The sequence below is a fragment of the Melozone crissalis genome, unplaced genomic scaffold (assembly GCF_028551555.1).
Source record: "Melozone crissalis strain CALT ecotype California unplaced genomic scaffold, PUWL_Pcris_2 ptg000023l_1, whole genome shotgun sequence".
Classification (NCBI taxonomy): Eukaryota; Metazoa; Chordata; class Aves; order Passeriformes; family Passerellidae; genus Melozone; species Melozone crissalis.
Window position 1 is genome coordinate 27,184,004 of NW_026535801.1, and position 18,087 is coordinate 27,202,090.

The 18,087-nt window shown below is 40.0% G+C and overlaps 1 protein-coding gene across 2 annotated transcripts in view; it reads right to left on the bottom strand.

Annotated features, from left to right (window-relative positions):
• Positions 1-11,948: 11,948 nt before the first annotated feature.
• Positions 11,949-18,087, bottom strand: part of XRCC5 (X-ray repair cross complementing 5) — a 49,150-nt gene continuing 43,011 nt past the window's right edge. Inside the window, exons 20-21 of one of the 2 annotated variants that reach the window (XM_054277547.1) lie at positions 13,933-14,004; positions 11,949-13,140 (exon numbers count right to left, since the gene is read on the bottom strand). In XM_054277547.1, the coding sequence (XP_054133522.1) occupies positions 13,126-13,140; positions 13,933-14,004 (87 nt within the window). In that variant the 3' untranslated portion in view covers positions 11,949-13,125. Of the gene's footprint in view, positions 13,141-13,887; positions 14,005-18,087 lie in introns of those variants that run through there. The other variant, XM_054277546.1, reaches the window with a different exon arrangement.

Consider the following 18,087-nt stretch of genomic DNA (forward strand, 5'->3'; position numbering starts at 1 on the left):
TAACCTGCCACACTGCAAAACAAGTGTCATATTGAATTAGTGATTCTCTACTACACTTCTGTCCTGTTCTTCCACAAGCAGGCATGTACTAGAAGAGTAATAAAAAATATAAAAATCACTTTCTAAATCCTGTTTCAGTTAATACCTCCAGTTACATAGCATTATTGTCATGGACAGTCAAGAGAAGCACTAATTAGCCTGGCACAATAGACAATTGCATTCTCAGTTCTCAAAGTCAGGAGAATGTCTCATTTGTGCCTTTAGAAGCTGTGTGAGGAGGAAGAGGGGAAAGCCAAACCAGCTCTTCTCTGATGTAGTATAGTTCTTGACTAACCAGTTACTGCAGTGTGGCTGCCTTATTTTTGTCATAGACCCATCTGGATATGCAGAGGGACTTTTTTTATTCACAAGAATATACAAAGTAAGCATCTCTCTGATGAAGTCAATGAAACTGTATTGGTGTGCAAACCAGCAAAAATAAAATCAAAATGCAACACATTGCTTCTAGCATTTTTATCTTGATCTGAGATCTGCAATCACAGATGATGTCTCAGACCATTCACATATTGCTGGAGTTGAGCAGCTTGGTCTGGTTCAGCTGATAAGAACTCAGTTCAAGACACAAAAACACCATTTAGGTTTGAGGGAATTAGAGATGATAATTTTTGATTCAAGCTCACCTCTAAATTGATCTGATTCTCCCCTCACCCACGTATATAGTACAGCTTTTAATGTCTTCTTCTCCAACAAAATTATCACACTTTTCTCATCCCTTTCCATCTCATGTATTTAACACTGCATTTTTCACAGTTCCTTCACAGGTGGCCTCAGAGCCAGGTATTCCTTCTGAGGCACAGAAGGGGGAAGGATGGCTGTCCAAGAAACTGTAAAAGATGTTGAATCTACCAAAGGGCTCAAGAACTGCCCAGTAAATTGCTCTCAAAGGTGCACTGAAAGTGCATTGTCCCTCTAGCACAAACACTGAGCAAGGCAAAGGGTGTACCAGCACTGAAAGATGAGTTTATGTGATGAGCAGCACTGAAAACTCATGTTAAAGTCCTGTTCAAAGCTCTGCTCAGAGAATTGACCTAAATCACCTCCCCTGAGGGAAGAACTCAGCAAAACTACAAGTAAATCTCATATGTCCCAATCACAAGTATCACTGATTAGCCACCAGAACATGTTTGCTAGCACATAAGATCTTTGAAATGCTTTTATATGCTTTGTTTTGCCAAGCAGAGAGCAGCACCAGCTCCAATGACACATTCCTGCTTTGTGTCCTCCACAGCCACCCTGCAGCAGGCAGCAAAGAGTGCAGGAACAACCCCTTGCATTGAAGCAATTGTGTCTGGACACCTCTTTAGGCTCATACAGATTTTAGCATGAACAGATTATTAGATTCCTTTGATAGTTTTGAAAATGTTTTTTTTTAGACATTTCCAAAAGCAATCAAGGGAGTGAAGGGCTGGTTGAAAGGGATTATGTTCCCTTTGGAGTGAGGCTCTCAGGCAGCTGCATGAGACAGCAAACAACTACATCCTGGGCTACAGCAGCATCCTGCTTTTGGCTGGGAGAGAGTTAACTTTCTTCTTAGTAGCTGGTACATGGCTGTGTTTTGGATTTACTGTAAGAATAATGCTTATAACTCACTGATGTCTCAGTTTTTGCTAAGTAGCGCTTACCCTAAATCAAGGACTTTTTAGTTTCTGGTGCTCTGCCAGCGAGCAGGTGCACAAGAAGCCAGGAGAAAGCATGGCCAGGACAGCTGACCCAATCTACAGAAGGGATATTCCATACCACAGAACCTCATGCTCAGATATAAACTGGGGGAATTGGCCAGAAGGTGCTGATCAGTGCTCAGGCACTACTGGGCACTGAGTAGTGCACAAGCCAACTTGGCGCCAAGAAAGAAGGAAAATCCTACAATGGGTTTTCTTAGGATACCAGACCACTACCTTGCTCATTGCTAGATCAACGAAGCACAGCTGCTCTCTTGGTCACACCACACAAAACAGAGCTCCTCCCAGGCAACAGTGACCCCAAAAGCTCCAGTGGCACAGACTCTGCTCCAGGCCATCTCTTTTGCAGAGTAGGTGGAGCAGTATCAAACAAGCAGGCTGAAACTTTTGTTTTAGAATCACAGTTTTAAGTTGACATCTCTGCAGCCTGCGCCAGCTTCTGGTCTTGAAAGCATATATGGGTGATGCTCTTTCCTGCCTCATGCCAATGGATAGATCAATATAAACCTCTGTATTCATCTAATTATAGCTGCAGGGGGCTCTTTGCAGCTCAGGTTCATTTGTCTCCCTGTGATGTTAATACAATCAGGCATAAGGATCACTTCATTAAAAGACCATCTATGCTTGATCTTATTTGAGCTAGAAAAATCATTCCTTTGTCATACAAACTGTATGGTCAAAATTGCCAAGCTAAATGACTCGGTGTAACACAGGGAGCAGAGTTCAGCTCCAAAGAGCAGCTGGAAGAGGAGCTGTCACTAAGCAAACACAGCACTTCCACCATGATTCAGATGGAGGATCTATCCACTGCACAGATAAATGGGCACTCTACAATCAGGTACAAGGAGGAAATGAGGAGTACAGTGGATGTAGGTGCAGAGTATCTGTGGCAGAACCCAGAGCACAGCCTAGCTCTCCTTTTCTGTAAAATGATGTCCTGTTTTATTTAATCCACCTCCCTCCTACATATTCCTCCAGAAGTGCAAAAGACAGGGTTTGTTTGTTTAGAGTGTGGTCAGACAGACACTGTTCTCAGAGCAAGGGGCCTCTTTTCTAAGCAGCTCATTGCCCACAGGGGATGAGGCCTGCAAAGGGGGCTGAGAGTGTCCCAGGAAATGCAGCTCTAGGTTGGTACTTCACAGTCACCTCCCAGATGCAGCTTCCAGCTGGTCACCTGTGAATATATACCCTTATACAAGAGCACATCTTCAGTGATACAGACACAGAATAGAGATTAACACCCAAGAGGAAGGATTTAAGTTTGAAACTCTGTTATTGCTAGAAGATGCTTTAGCCTCTTGTGTAGAACAGACAACAAGGGGGTGAGGGAACAGCACAACCAGCCTGCTTCCACTGGACTTTTTTCAGATCTAACCTATTTTTACAGACATCACCTGAGGACATTTCTGCTCCAGGCCTGTGGGTAAAGAACAGTTTATTTGTTAATTTTGCAAGGAAATCAATGCAGCCTTGGCACACTGTAACATGCACACAGAATATGCAGGCAGAGCACAGCCTTTGCCATTGACTGCCCCAGCCCAAAATGGGCATCTTCAAAATCCTCCACAGGAACAATCTTGTCCTGCCTACATCTGCATTTCTACCAATACTGACCTGTGTGCATATTGCCTCTCTAGATTATAAACCACTCAGAAGAAAAATAGGAGCAATACTTTTTCTTTTGAAAACCTCAGGATGAAAGTAAGCTGTTACAGCACTCTCTGTGCCACTAAGTTATTAATAAACACATAAAGTCCTGAAATCTTTCTAGCAGATTCTCACTGAAAGAAACCCTTACCACCTGTACGTGCTAGAAATTGAGCAGCAGGGAAACCTGAATCCTTGGTTCATTACTCATAGGAGTTTCTGGACATGAATTAAATACATATGCTTAACACCATAACTGCTCATATAGCAGCACCATAATGTGAGTTTTCTCATCTTATCATCCAAAATGATTTTCAGGAACTAGTGATCACAGGAAAACTCAGGAAGAGATAATTATGGGTCACCAGGTTGACATTGGCCTCAGAGAGCAGGGATTAGTTGCACAGCAACGTGAAAAGCTACAATGGAGCAGCCTAGCACAACAAATTGGCAAGAGGCCTACCATGCAGCATTGGAGAAATAGTTATGTCCCCAAAGAATGGTACCTTGGAGCCTCATTGGTACCCTTCTGGAGAGGTGAAAAGCCACTTTTGAAAAGCCATTATGACAGAAGGATTTGAGGGGTCTCATTCCAGTCCCCAAGAGTCAGAATCAGATGGCAATTTCCTATAATTAATGGTTTTGCCTCCCAAACCTGGAAGTGCAGCACACATTGCTGATTTTATCTGAAGGTAAGAGCTGGGAATGAAGCACAGCTGCAAAAGAGGCTGGAGAGGGAATCATATGGCTTGGAGCAGCAATTTAGCAGAACTGTTTCTTCAGCGAATATCTGACTTCAAACTGTAAATGCTTTTTGACTTGCCTTTTCCTTCTCCCTCTCCCAGTTGCCTTGATGCCTTTAATTCGTGCAGGGAAAAATCCATGCTCCACAGACATGCCTGGCTTGTTGGGTACCAAACAAATCCCCAAAAGTCTAGAGGAAGATCATTCACAGCAGCTGTGCAAGCTTCCCTGCACCCTGCCACCAGAGCATTTAGAACCTGATCAACCAGGCTGCCAGACCTAGGTGTACCTGGGGATTTTGCCTCAGAATCATCTGTGCAGTCAATGTTACCCAGAGGAAAATTGTAGTGCAATGAAGACATCAGCTTCTGCCCCACTGGCTGGTTTTGTGCTGTCTCTGAGAGTACACAGAAAATCCTCAGAGACTTTAGGAAATCTTCGTACAACAAAGACTTTAGCCAAGGGTACCTTACCTTCAGATGCATTTGCTCTTCTAGGAATTGGAAATTGGGGTTGTTTCTTTAAAGAAACATTGCAGAGGGGCTGGACTAGGTGACTTTTCAAAACCCCTTCCTGTCACAGCATACACCACAGCACGTGACAATGCTGAGAGGGCCAAATACACACAGTGTCACCATACAATTTCAGAATGTTTCAGCCCACACAGAGTATCACCATACCTCATCAGAAGGCTTCAGGCATCTGCCCATACAGAGCAGTATCCCCTCAAAAGGCTGCAAGCATCTGCCCTTCTTGTTCTTTAGCCCAACCTTTTATCCCCTCATGTTGATGCACTGCACCTGAGTGCCCTCTGTTCCCTTTGGTGGTTGGTCAGTGCCCCTGGGCACTCCATAGCTCATTGCTGTCAGTGCTGCTCACCTGCTGCTCACAGCTGTGCCCACTGGGGATGAGGCTCTGCCACAGTCCCACTCCCAGTCACCACAAACTGTGTGCCTACCACACCTTCCAACCCAAATTACTCTATGACTTAAAGCCTAACAAAATATAGAGTTACATCCCAACAATTCCTGCCATTCTGCAGCTTCTGAGTAAGATAGAACTGTATTTTAGATATGAATGTATGATAGAACTGTATTTTCTTCAGTTTCACTCATCCCATGGGATGAGTTTTTGTACTAGCCACAAATCATTTGCAGTCTGGCCTAGAATAATTTTTCAAGACCAGGTTCCATTACAAGGAAATTCCTGCACAAAAACTCCAGCAGTTAAATGTCAGAGAAGGATATTATTTTGCTTTGGATACCTAACATACGTTTTCTCTATGTAGTTGTGACTTGGCATTTCAATTCTCTTTACTCCACAATAAATCTCTGAAACTGCCCACAGCTCTTCTATGAAGAACTAGATTCTGCAGAATTATCTTCCCTTGAGGAGTACACAGCTGTCTAGAAGGTGAAGCTTGTCCTGCCTTCCAGCACACATTCAATCTGTAACATGTACCCATAATGTGCTCCCATGATTTCCAGTGGTCCCCTTGAGTATGTCTCATTCTTGTATTAAAGTTACAGTGACCTGTGGGTAGCAAAAGGTCATTCTTGCATGTTTTTCTCTCATCATGTTTGTTCCTTTTCACATGTCCCCTGTCTCATCGCAGTTCTTACTTCTGAATCATCATCAGCTTTAGGTTAACAGGGATTATACACAATCTCATGTGTAAACCTTGAGCTGTGAGTCATTCAAATGCTAAAGCCTATATTGCTCCCATTTCCTGAGGACTGCAGAGAAATCTCTTGCAGACAAACTACAACCCCATTACATCTTGTCTTGCTGGACTAACCCTATTCCTTCTATATTGATTTTGTCACTGCTGCCCGAAGGGAATTTCATGACCATTTGCATTTTTAAATAGGTCAGTGTGTGTGTGTCTGGGAGAACTGTAAGTAAATGCTCATTATGTAAAACAGATCATTCTTTCTGGAATGTGAAAAGAGATCTAGAAAGGCTGTTCTTTCCAATAATAACCTTTGAAACCTCATCTGTTTCCTCTCCTTGCCTTTCACAGTCATTAAGTGGAATAACAGCTTCTCCATTTCTCCAGAATACCTCAGTCTTTGTCTGTTTAATGTCTGCCTCTCATATATTCCTGGTGCCTGTGGGACACTTAATGGAACTCCCACTGTTCCATTTCTCCTCAAGACTAATGATCACGTTCTCCTCATGCCCAGGGAACATCAAAATAACTTGCTTTTTATTCTTCATTTATTCCCATTCCCCCAAATCTTGTCATAAAATTTTGCACTGACATACCTTCTGTATATGAAGTCTCATGCAACCAAAGTCTATCAAAAGTCTTTCCTCTGCCTTCCCTGGGAAATATCATAAGTTAACAACTTTTCCCAATTAGAGACGGAGAATAACCAACAGACAGAGAGATTTTTGGTCAGAGCATGGTGCTAACAACACCAAGGTTGTGGGTTCACTGCCTGCATGGGCCACTGACTTAAAAGTTGGACCCGATCACCCTTGTGTGTCCCATCTAACTCAGGATATTCTGCAAAACTGTGAATAAATGGCCCCTAATGAGCCTTCAACAAACTAGGTATAAAACCCCACTGTTGCTGTCCTCTACTAGTGAACCATATTGGCTCTCTTATATTCTTAGAAAATAAAACAATGAGAAAATTTTGATGCAGCTGTGGAGGACACAGCCTGTTTCTCTTACTGTTTAATTTACAGATTAATTTAGATGGAATCATTGAGGATTCACCTCTTCTGGAGTATCTCCTTTATCTTCCAAGAAGCCTGACCACCAGATCTCACAGAGTTTTGAGCCACCCCTTGTGACAAAGGCACAGATCCCTTACAAACAACATGAAGCAAGCCCACCCAGCTTAGCTATGCATATGGTCCCCGTAAGTGCAGGTGCTCCCAAGCTTTCCTTGTTGGTTAGCCAGCAAAAGTACTAAAGACAGAAACCTGCCCTATCTCTGCCTCTTCAAGGCATTTCTGCATCAAGTGCATTATCCAAAGATAATGTTACTGTTGCTAATCAGTGCCTTAATAGCTACAAAACACACTGATAATCATGGTACTTTAAGGGATAGCATATAAAACAAAAGCAAGTTCATTAAACATATGCAATTTTCCCATCACCAAACCAACTTTCCTTCCCAAAATCTTTATTCCTCTTACTCAAGGAGAAAAAGGATATACTTGCTGGCTGATGTTATCTTTGATGAATTCCCCCCAGCCAAGAAAATGAAGTGAATCAGCAAGTTGAGCTGCTAGAAGATCAGATGCTAGTTAAAGGTGGGATTCAGATGATATACAAATTTGTACAGCACCCAGAACAGTTCTGTGAAAGGTGGATTACTATCACTTGTGCTATGCTCTTCTTGGAGAGCATTTAGCCTTCTAAACCTTGGTGTTAAACTGAAATGTAGAGATCCCACAGGTGGCAACTACTGAAAGTTCCCAAGGAGTAACAGGGAGGAATTTACATCACAATCACTAGACAAAGATCATATGATTTCTCAATTCACCTTTGCTGAGCCATTTTTCATGCTTTGCAGGCAGAGAAATGCTACCTTCTCAACAATCAGGACAACTGTGGGCTAGGACACCAAACTCACACAGAACTCAACAGGAAAATGCTCTTGGCAGGCTCTCACCCATTCAGATCGGAGCCTTCAATGCTGGCCTGCTTGGGACCAAAGAAAAAAAATTCTCTCCACCCCCCCTCCCTCCTTTTTCAGTAAGTAAAGGGTCCCTAAGCATTCTGATACAGCTCCTGTAACTCCTGTGAAAAGTCAGCATAGGGGCCATTTGATGTACTCACTCCATGGGGAGAGAACATTTGTCAATTGACTACTTGCATTAGCAGGCTGGAGAAGGCATTCTCATACATAACTCCAGCAATCAGGTACTAACAGCTATTCTACCTTTCTTTTCCTAGCATTATATCTGATCCACATGCTTCAGGCAAAAATATCTGCACCACAGTTGGTCTCCTCAGGGGCTTGTGCTCCCCTTATGCATTGTCTCAGACAGCAGACAGAAAACGTTTCTAGTTATACCCTACATTGGAGATATTTCTGTTTTCTGATAATATCTTGAAAGCTGTAAGATTCACTCCCTTCTGGAGGAGAAGAAAATGACAGTTATTACTGCCTATTATTGTGCGTTAAAATAGGAAGAAAGGATGAGACAGAGTTGGAACTCAGTGAGACCATGAAGAAAAACAATCCTTTGGTTTGATATATTTAAAGCAACAGTGAATATATTTCCATGGCCAACCTACTAATTTCATTACAGAGTCTCCAGACTTTCACAGCAGTCCATACAGCTGACTTGGTGCATAGGAGGGGACCCTAAGAATTAATACACCAGTAAATATATATGTGACCAAATCTGAGTAGTTTATAGTGCTGCAGAATAATTCATTATTTGGTAACAGCAAAAAGTACTGTAAGTATTTCAGGTTCCTGCCAAAAGAGGTGCTTTTGATGGTCAACTGTTGAGACTGGTACTGGGGAAGCGTCAGAAGGAACAGAATTAATTTTACTATGTCTCTCAGTCATGCTGTCTTCACAAAGTTTATTGGGAAGAAGCAGATTAATTTCTATCCAGCTTAAGTCACTACAGTACAGTATGTGCAGAGTCAGATGAGCAAAGAGTCTATTTTAAGGCATTCATCTCACAGATGCACTAAAGCTATGCCTGGTTTGTAAAAACAAAACTGAGAGCTTTTATGTTCCTTTTGAGGTCTTTTATTTTCATAAAAGGAAGCACTATTCCAGAACAGTAAAAGAGGGAAGGTAGAGTGAGACATAATCTTTCCACTCACCAAAACTTGCTGCATGGAAAAATATGATCAAACTTTAAGCTAAGCTTTGTTCAAATGTTTTTCAAGTAATTTTCTTGTAAAGAGTATCTCTATGCCAATTTTTTATGCAGAGTTCAAGGTGGGTTTTGATCCTTTGGGAAAAGTAAGAGAGGCTAAAAATTACAGCCTTGCCTTTTTTAATATATCTATTTCAGACCTTCATATCAGAATATGATAGTATTACAAAAGAAAACTTCCCCTATTCTGGTTTCCTTTATTTTCTTTAATATGTGGTAGTCTATTCCTCTAAAATTTTCAGGTTCAGTAATCACAAGAAAAGAGTCCAAACTGGTACAGAACTTCTTCTAGAGCTGCCCTCAAAACACTGCAGAGAAACGCTATAGACAAACTCCATCCCCAGAAAGGCAAGTCAGTGCTGCCTTTCTTTACCAGCACCTTTAAGTGGTGAGGGTTTCCTGAAAGAACTGTTTTTTCTATGTGTTAGTTCTTCAAAGAATTTAGAAACAAAAGCCTGGGTGGGCCTCCAGTCCCCCGCTAGCACTGGGAATATTTTGAGTTTTTAAAAAAATCTTTGTAACTCACATCTCAAAAGAGACACAAGAAAATTTGGAGGTTTCCTACATCTGACATTCACAAGTGCTCCCAGCACTGAGCTCCACTACTGTAATGGTACCAAGGGAAGGATGAACATGGAAGGGGAAAGGAAGCAAAGCAGAAAATTTAGTGGAGATGAGTTTTCCACTGTCACAAACCAACAGCTAAATTTAAGTGGTTATTTCACACTGACAGTGGTGAGGCTGAAAAAATCCAAACCCACCCTGACAAGCACAGCAGCAACATCCACCAGTGTATTTGCCAGCTTAGCAACATGCAAGTCAGAACTCTCTTTCCAGATTATCCCTGACCCTACTGAGATCACAAGGGAATTCCTCCCTTGCCTTTTATCATGTGCAAATGCAGAATATAAAAACGGCCTGTGTCTTTAGAATTCACAACTGAGATAACTGATTTTCCTTCCTCATTTTCTAATTCCAAAGATCCTGCTGGAACATCAAACAGACAATTCTGTCAAAACCCAAATACCAGGAAAGTTAGCAAGAAGTAAATTCACCCTGGCAACTAAGAGACCACAGTGCAGCAGAACAAGTCTCTTCACATTAGAAGTGTTTTGATGGCATGTGTAATACTTCTGTGCCACAATCCAAGGACAGAGATGAAGCCTTGCTTTCAGAATTCTCCAAACATGTTGACATCACACTGTTGACCTGACATTCATTTCAACCTGATTAATATCACACAAATCACAAGTCTTCAACTATGTAACATTCTGGAAGTTATTTTTTATTACTGTGGCATATTGACAACTGTCCAAGAGGACAAATTTGGTTTCTGAGTATAAAAGGAGTGAGACCAAACTTGAGAACTACATAACAGGTAGCAGATCCCCCTACCCAGTGACAGAGCAAAATGCTTTGTGCAGAATTGATACAGCCTAGACACTTACAGATTAACAGTATATTGTAACCAGAACAGTCTTACTCTTCCTCTATGACTCCCAAACCCAGCCTTTTGTCCTTTTCTGTGGAGCACTCTCAGTTCCATGCTATGGTCCCAGCTCCCTCACATACTACTTACCCTTTCTGGTATAATATTTTTGGATATTCTCCACCTCCCAAGGTCCACACTGCAAAATATTTCTTTTTTTGTCCACACCCCTCTTCTAAATAAGGAAGAGAAGTCTTCACAGTCTTCTTTTCTGTAGACACTCTGATAATTTCTCTGCCTATAAAGTACATTACAAGGGATGTGCTGCTGCTGGCAGGAAAACAAATGCACTTTATGTTTCCTTTAAAGCTGCTTTTGAAGTGAACAACTAACTGCTCTAGTGCTTCTGAGGACTGGTCAGTGTGGCAATTGAAAATGAGAATTCTCAGTGTAAACAGTGAGTCAGCCCACCAAACAGTAGGTCAGACTTTGTAACTGAAAATGTGAACTCAATCTAAATGCAAGATCTCTTTCAGTCATTGAATGAGAACCTGAAAGCTGTCCCTTCGCCAAAGAACAAATATAAAATCAGGCTGCTGATGTGATAGACCCTCACCAAGATCAGAAGCTTCTGAAGACTGAACTCGGAAGCCTGGGCAGAATGAAAGATGCTTTTCTTGCCTTCCAAGAATTCACTTTTATTTATTTTGAGTCATAAATTCTCATTCCTCTTCTCAGTACTAGCAACTCAATCACCACACTGAGCCTACCTGGACATATTGTCCTGTACAAGCAGCAAGATCTATGCAGCAATTCTCCATGAACTAAATGTATATTCCTTGACAGAAGCAATCCACTAGAAATGTGGTCAACTAAATCAAAATAAACAAAGTAACTCCATATTCTGGTCACCAGGTTCTATATTCTGGGTGGTCCTGACCCAAGATTTTCTCATCATCTCTGCAACACAGTAAAAACTATTTACTGGGGTGTTGCAAAGTTTAGGGTTCATAAAGAATAGGATAAGTATACTCTGCTTCTGTGGAGGGATTTTGATATTCAATGTTTGCATTGTAGGCCCAGAAAAGGGGCTTTTGATAGTTTCCTTTAGGCACTGCATAAGTAGTCACCTGATTATAGCAAACATGGCTCTGAAGACAAAACCTGACCTTTAAAATACTTTTATTAAAAAAAAAAAAAAAAAAAAAAGTGTATAAGAAACCCCCAGCCAGCATACCCCATATATTGGCCTTTAAAACACTGATCAAATAATCCTTATTTACAGTTGAGAAAAATATCTTCTGGTGATACAAAAGCTATAAAGGTCTGCAAAAATCACTTGCTCCCTGCCATCTGTATTTGAGAAATGCTTTCAACTCAGTCAGGATAGGATCTAAGACAGGAGAGAGTAGGTTGCTATGTAAGGAAGTAGAAGCAAAAAACAATTGCTATTTCCCACACAGGAGCTGTTGGCCAATATAAAGTGTAAATATTCCACAACACTTTGCAACTACAGATGATTTTTCCTTTTTTTGTGATCTTAATACCATTTTGCACAGTACATTTATACATTTATAATAATGAAGCACCAGCTTTTAAAGGAATGAATCTGGTTCTAAGAGACAAGCATGTGTGAAGGTGTCATTACTGTCTCTTCAGCTCTGCAATCAGACTTGAATGTTTCTTTCTAAGCAGTATTTGACTAGTTTGGATTGCTCTGTGCAGACATTACTCCATCCTGGTTAGCAGTGTTAACTATTATCACTTATCCATCCCAGCTGTCAGTGTACAGCTTTGAGGGACCCTTCTGCTCTGGGTGAGCAGTTCTCAGCAGTGTATGGAACGGACACAGAACTGATTCATTCTCCTTTCAGCACCAGGAGCATCTACAGTAACTGTACTAGTTACAAGTCTAAAAAAATCAAAAATCCCAGCCCCTGAAACAGGAAAATGTGTCACAGAAAGGGACAGAGACCTTGGGCTGCTGCTGAGCTGACAGGAAAGTGAACCTGTAGTGCAGAGAAGACCATAATTACTGATCTGGGGTCAGTGTGGCAAAATCAGCACACCTGGCTCTGCTGTGTGCTTCAGATTCTGTGTGTATTTCAAACTATTAACTTGTGAGTCCCTGACCCAGAATTTTTTCCCACAAGCCTCTGTGCTGTTTTTCATGGTGCTTTGTTGGTTTTTTGCTCTATCTTGTTTTGTGTTTATTTGAGTTGGTTGGTTGGTTTTTTTAAAGCATGAAAATAAGATACTTTTTCACTTCTGTAACAATAAACCTATAGGGTTACCTCCACTAAATATTCAGTATTACCTGGTAACCTTGCTGTGACATTTCTGTCTTTCTTCCCAGGCAATGCAACAGGAATTTCAGGCACCAGAGCAGATTCTCATTAAATTTAGTAGTGTTCAGCTAAAAGCAATACAAAGGACAAGCTAAATTCAGTCTTAAAGAAAAAAAAAAAAGATCCCTTAAAGGTACCATTACTGCCCAAATACTTCAGACAATTTCAATCTTCTGTTCTAGTTTTGAAAGTCAGATGCCATTTATACCAGCTGGAAACGTTTCTGGGATTTCTGTTCTCATTTGAGAAAATAAAGATGGATGTACTTTCTTCTCATTAGCATCTTTTTTTGGGCCCCATCTCACAGAGCCATCTCTTCCAAAACTTTGCTTCCACAGTCACCATATATCACTGGTCACATCATGTCCAGCTGCAAACAGAAGAAACAGATTTGAAAGAAGCAGCACTGAAGTAATTTCTTATATGTGTTTAGTGCTGAAAAAACCAGGCAAATTTGGAAATCCTTATCATGTAACATAAATAGATTGCACAGAATTCAGTACTAATCTTCTATAAAGTCCAAAAACAAACTGAAAAATCTCATCTTCACATAATCATCTGTGCAATTTATAGATTTTTAAAAGTACAGTCCAAATGTAGAGATCTGTTATCTAAGCTTCTTTAAAACCATCTACACCATCAGCTGAAGCCTTGGAGACAGATTTGTAATGAGACAGCCTGTAAAAGATGGCTAAAATATTTATTAAAAAAACTGATATCCTTGAATTTCAGCAAGCCTATATAGAGAAATTTAATTCAAAAGATCAAAACATCTTTTTTAAAATGTTTGAGTTTTCAACCCACATAAATAGCAGTTCAAGATCTACAAACCTTTTAAAAAGCTATTATAGTAAATTATACCAATCCACTTTTAAATGAGTGCCTCACTGGCTCTTTTGAAGCATATTAGAGGACACATTTCACCCCTGTAAACACCTATGTTACTACATGACACAGTATTTGCCATCATGAAATTACACACCTGCCTAAGCCTTACAATAGCAAGTAAGTAATTTCATGTGGCTCTTCTGATTCAATTCCTTAGGTGTTTTCTAAGCCATGCACTCTGATATCTACTGCTTTAAGAACCATTTGGCTCTCTCATTGCACCTTTCACTTACAGCTTAATTCTGAAGCCCCACCACATCTTTATGGCACTCACCAGATCATCAACATCACCACCTTCATCTGTAGGAGGCAGAGTTTCATTTTTCTCTTCCTTTGGAGCCAAGAACTAAAAAAAGAAAAAAAAAAAAAAGAAAAAAAAGAAGTATTTATGCAGTACTGACAAAATTGAGAGCCTTTAATGTTAAATTAACAGAATGTCTCCTCTGTATATCAAAACAAAGCCAACTAAAATTAAAAATCAGGAAGGATGTGTTTTCTGGTTTCTACCCTCCAAAACCATATTAAACTACAAAAAACTTCATAAGACTTGCTTTTAAAGGATTTTATGGTGAAGTATGTCAAAAACCAGACATAAGGATATGGTTCTTGAGACAACACATGTAGAGGGCTGTAGAGAACCCTATGAAAATGATGCTGCAAACATGGTTCCCTAGGCTCAGGGGGAGATAAGAAAGATGCATAGAAGAGAAATCATTTGAAGTCTACTAAGTCCACAGAAACAACTTCAGGCACAAGAAGTTTTTGAGACATCAGTGGCTGCAGCCTGGGACTATGCATTTTTTCTCTACCCATCCTTTTTTGTCCACTGTCAGATGGGATTCTGGATTAGATGGAAATTTTATCCATTTCAGTTTCACCAGGTTTATGTTCTTCAAAAATATTGTGTGTAGGTACAAAATGCTTAGGGATAACAAAATCCCTGACCCCCAGTGATATGAGTACATACATGAGGGTGACCAATGGCTTCTTTGAGACATTTCCTACACATAGCATTCTAGTTTTGTGTTGAATTTTTAAGTGTCCCCATTTAATTCAATTAACATTTACCAAATGAACAAAGATATGAATAAAATAAAAAACCCTCTAACATGCAAGATGGTTAGAATGCCAGTCTTAAAAATGGAAAATCATTATGTAAAATTACATTGCTGTAGCTGCTGATACAACTCACCATATGCCCTTCACTTAAAGCATGACATTCATAAACAGAAGAGAAAGGTAAGTTGCTCAGATACTAGAAAAACTGAAATCAAACATACAGACAATATCTGGAGTACAACCACCTCCAAAATTATTTCACAGATTTTTCTCTTAGCCTAAAAAAACCCAAAACATTAAAATGGTAGGGAAAAATGGCAATACTTAACTCTTACTTAAAAAAAGCATCCAGTTGTCTACAAATCCTAGTTACTATCTTTTTACCAATACCCTTAACATAAAATCTTTTTTTTCTTCTTATTAAAATGCACCGGAACAAGTATACAGAGCTAGAAACAGCCCTGACCCCCAAAAAACAGGCATGAAGCTATTGAGGAAAAGCCACAATCCCAGACTTGGAGTCCTGTCATCTTTAAGTCAGAAACAACTTCACTATAACTCCAGGTGATGAAAGAGAACAGCTAAGTAGAAAATAGCCACATTAAACAGGCTATAAATACCTGCTTAGATAACTCTTTTGTGCTCCTAAAAGGGAGCTGCTGTTCAGCTGAGGACTTCAACTGTGTCAGCCAGAGAGGTTGTGTAAGAGGCCATGGGATCCCTATCAACATCACCAATCTCTGAGACCATACATTTCTAGTAAAAGCTTAAACATTATTTTAATAAATAAAATATTCTGATCCTTCTCTAGAACCCCAGTGACCAAAGGTCAGAACTTTCCTACATCCTAAGCAGCAACATCCAAGAGAAACATAGAAATCTCACTCCACAGACAACATTCATGTTCTAACCTGCTGAGTTTAACTTATCAGTGATTCTGTAGCTGAAAAAAAAAGAAAGGCAGGGAATGTGACAGAAGGAATTAGAATTTCAGGATGCTGTACGTCTGTTTATCTTTTTTGTTGGAAGAGTTCTTAATCTAGTAGTAATATAAAGCACATACTATGAAACTAAAAGCTAATGACATTTGTCAGCTCTGAAAGGCTTTTTGTGCCAGATCAAATTTCCTTTTTTCACATTTAATTAAGAGTCAATTGGTATTTCTGGAAGTAGCACATTTTTCAAAAATTTTACAATCAGCTTTCTCGTGCTAAATTATGCAAAGGAAGCTAAAAGCCAGAGAAATGTACAATGAAGATTTGCAGTAAATTGAAACCTGAAGTTTCCATCAAATGCTGAACATCCAAAGCTGGGGTTTTTTTCTGAAAACCTGTTTTACATTTATGCAAAATCAAATTACATATAATAGCTGTGCTGAAATCCATTATCTTCCCCAAAGCAACCAGAAAAAGCACTTGACATTTCTGCTCTTTTAACCTACCATCCTCATGCTCTAAAAAGAGTATATCCACTATTACAGGGGAAAAAAAAAATCTCAGTGATAGGAAAATATGCATGCATAACCTACCTCAAGCAAAAGGAAAAAGGAAAGTTTGACCTGTCTAATAAGCAGCCTGGTAAGTCTTCTTTTTTCCTGCAGACAACAACCCTATAAAACCTGTAATCTTACAGACAAAACAGTCTTGAAACTACTAGCAGCTAGTAAACAGCACATAAGAGAAAGGGTTTTTGTGTCACAAAGGACAACACTGACAGACAACCCCACGACCTACAGGCTTGCACATAACCTCTACAGAGGTGAAGAAAACTTGCATCTTACTCTGCTGGGAGATATTTGAAAAAATCCAATATAACCCCTAAATAAAGGGTATCGCCTTCAGTACAAAAAATAAATGAACCATTTTTGCAATCTGCTGTAGACCTAGGAAAATGCTGGCTTTGTATCACACAGGAAAATTGTGGCAGGGTTTAATTGGACCAAAGAGGACTAGATATTATACCATCTCCACAATACCAAGATAAAATATTCTATCCCTGCAGATCTTACTCCAAGAATACACAGTCTTGCAGTTCCTTAATGAAAAAGTCATATGAGTCCTTAACAGCCAATGGGAATTAGAGTTCTGGGTTTGGATTTGGACAGTGTGTGGGGAGATGGTTATCTAGTGAATATCTGAATTGCCAACTGCTTAGCTAGCAAAGAGATGCAATCCAATCACTCTGGTAGTTAAGGTAACTGCCATCTTAGAGAACTCTGCTGCAAAACTGATTTCATGCAATATCTTGTATTCCTCCAATTTAATTGGAAGATATGGCTATTGTATGACCTCCAATCAATCACAAAATGACCTTCAATCACAAAATAGTTTCTGTATTGCAATATATGGTGATTGCAGGATGATGGTAAACAGAAATGTAAACTTGCAGTCAGCCTGTAAATGCCTTCTTCAGCTTAGCCTGGCAGCTGTGAATCCAGTCCTTGATACTCTCTCATTTGTGCTGCATTCCCATGCAGGCACAGTATTTTTCAGCCACCACAAGCTCACAGGGAAGACAATGGTATGCTGCAAGGTCTTTGTGGTTAGTAGAGATTTCCTTAAGGAACAGTGGCTATTTCACACAGCATTAGCACATTTTTTGAGCATCAGTGGTAGTTTCAGACTAGAAAGTACAGTTCTCAAGAACAATATTGTCTTAGGAAGTTTCCAAGTAATTTCATAGCACTTGAAGTAGATAAAAAAGGCTGATACTCTTTAAAACCACCACTGGGGGAAAAGTTGCTCTATACCTTTATGTGTAATGATAAATAGCCAGTGGGTCCTTCATGTCTAGAAAAATCATCATATTCTGTCTTTTGTATCCTGCACATGTGCTCAGCTTTCTGGACTCCTAGTTTGTTAGCTTTTCATTTTCATGACATTTCTGTGCCTTCTTCACCTTGAGATAAATTGTTACAGATGAAAAAAGCAGTTTCTAAGATACAACCTTTTTCTACTCACTAACTAAATCATAGAGAATCTACTTCTACCCACTTCTGCCTATTGCTTATGGAAGGCCTGGAAGCTGCAAAAATCAATGTGGCATCTTCTATAAAAGCTACTTCTCTGCAAAACGGTGATTTCGGACACAGTTTCACCTTCAGGGGGGTCTGCGATACAAGGACCTTTCTCCTAAACTAGCAGCCTGATACAAAAACACCCATCTTATCCTCTCCACACAAATATCATTTTTGACAGCAGCTCTGAATTCTGCTTCCTTCCAAAGAGGAGGCACCATTCTCCCTGTTACAATTCAGTCCTTTGTAACTGGGACATCCTTCTTTCATCACTGTAGTTACTAAAATGCTACATATCTGTAGAAATTATACCTGCAAATAGTCCAAAACTCCCATTTCCAAAGGATCTAATAT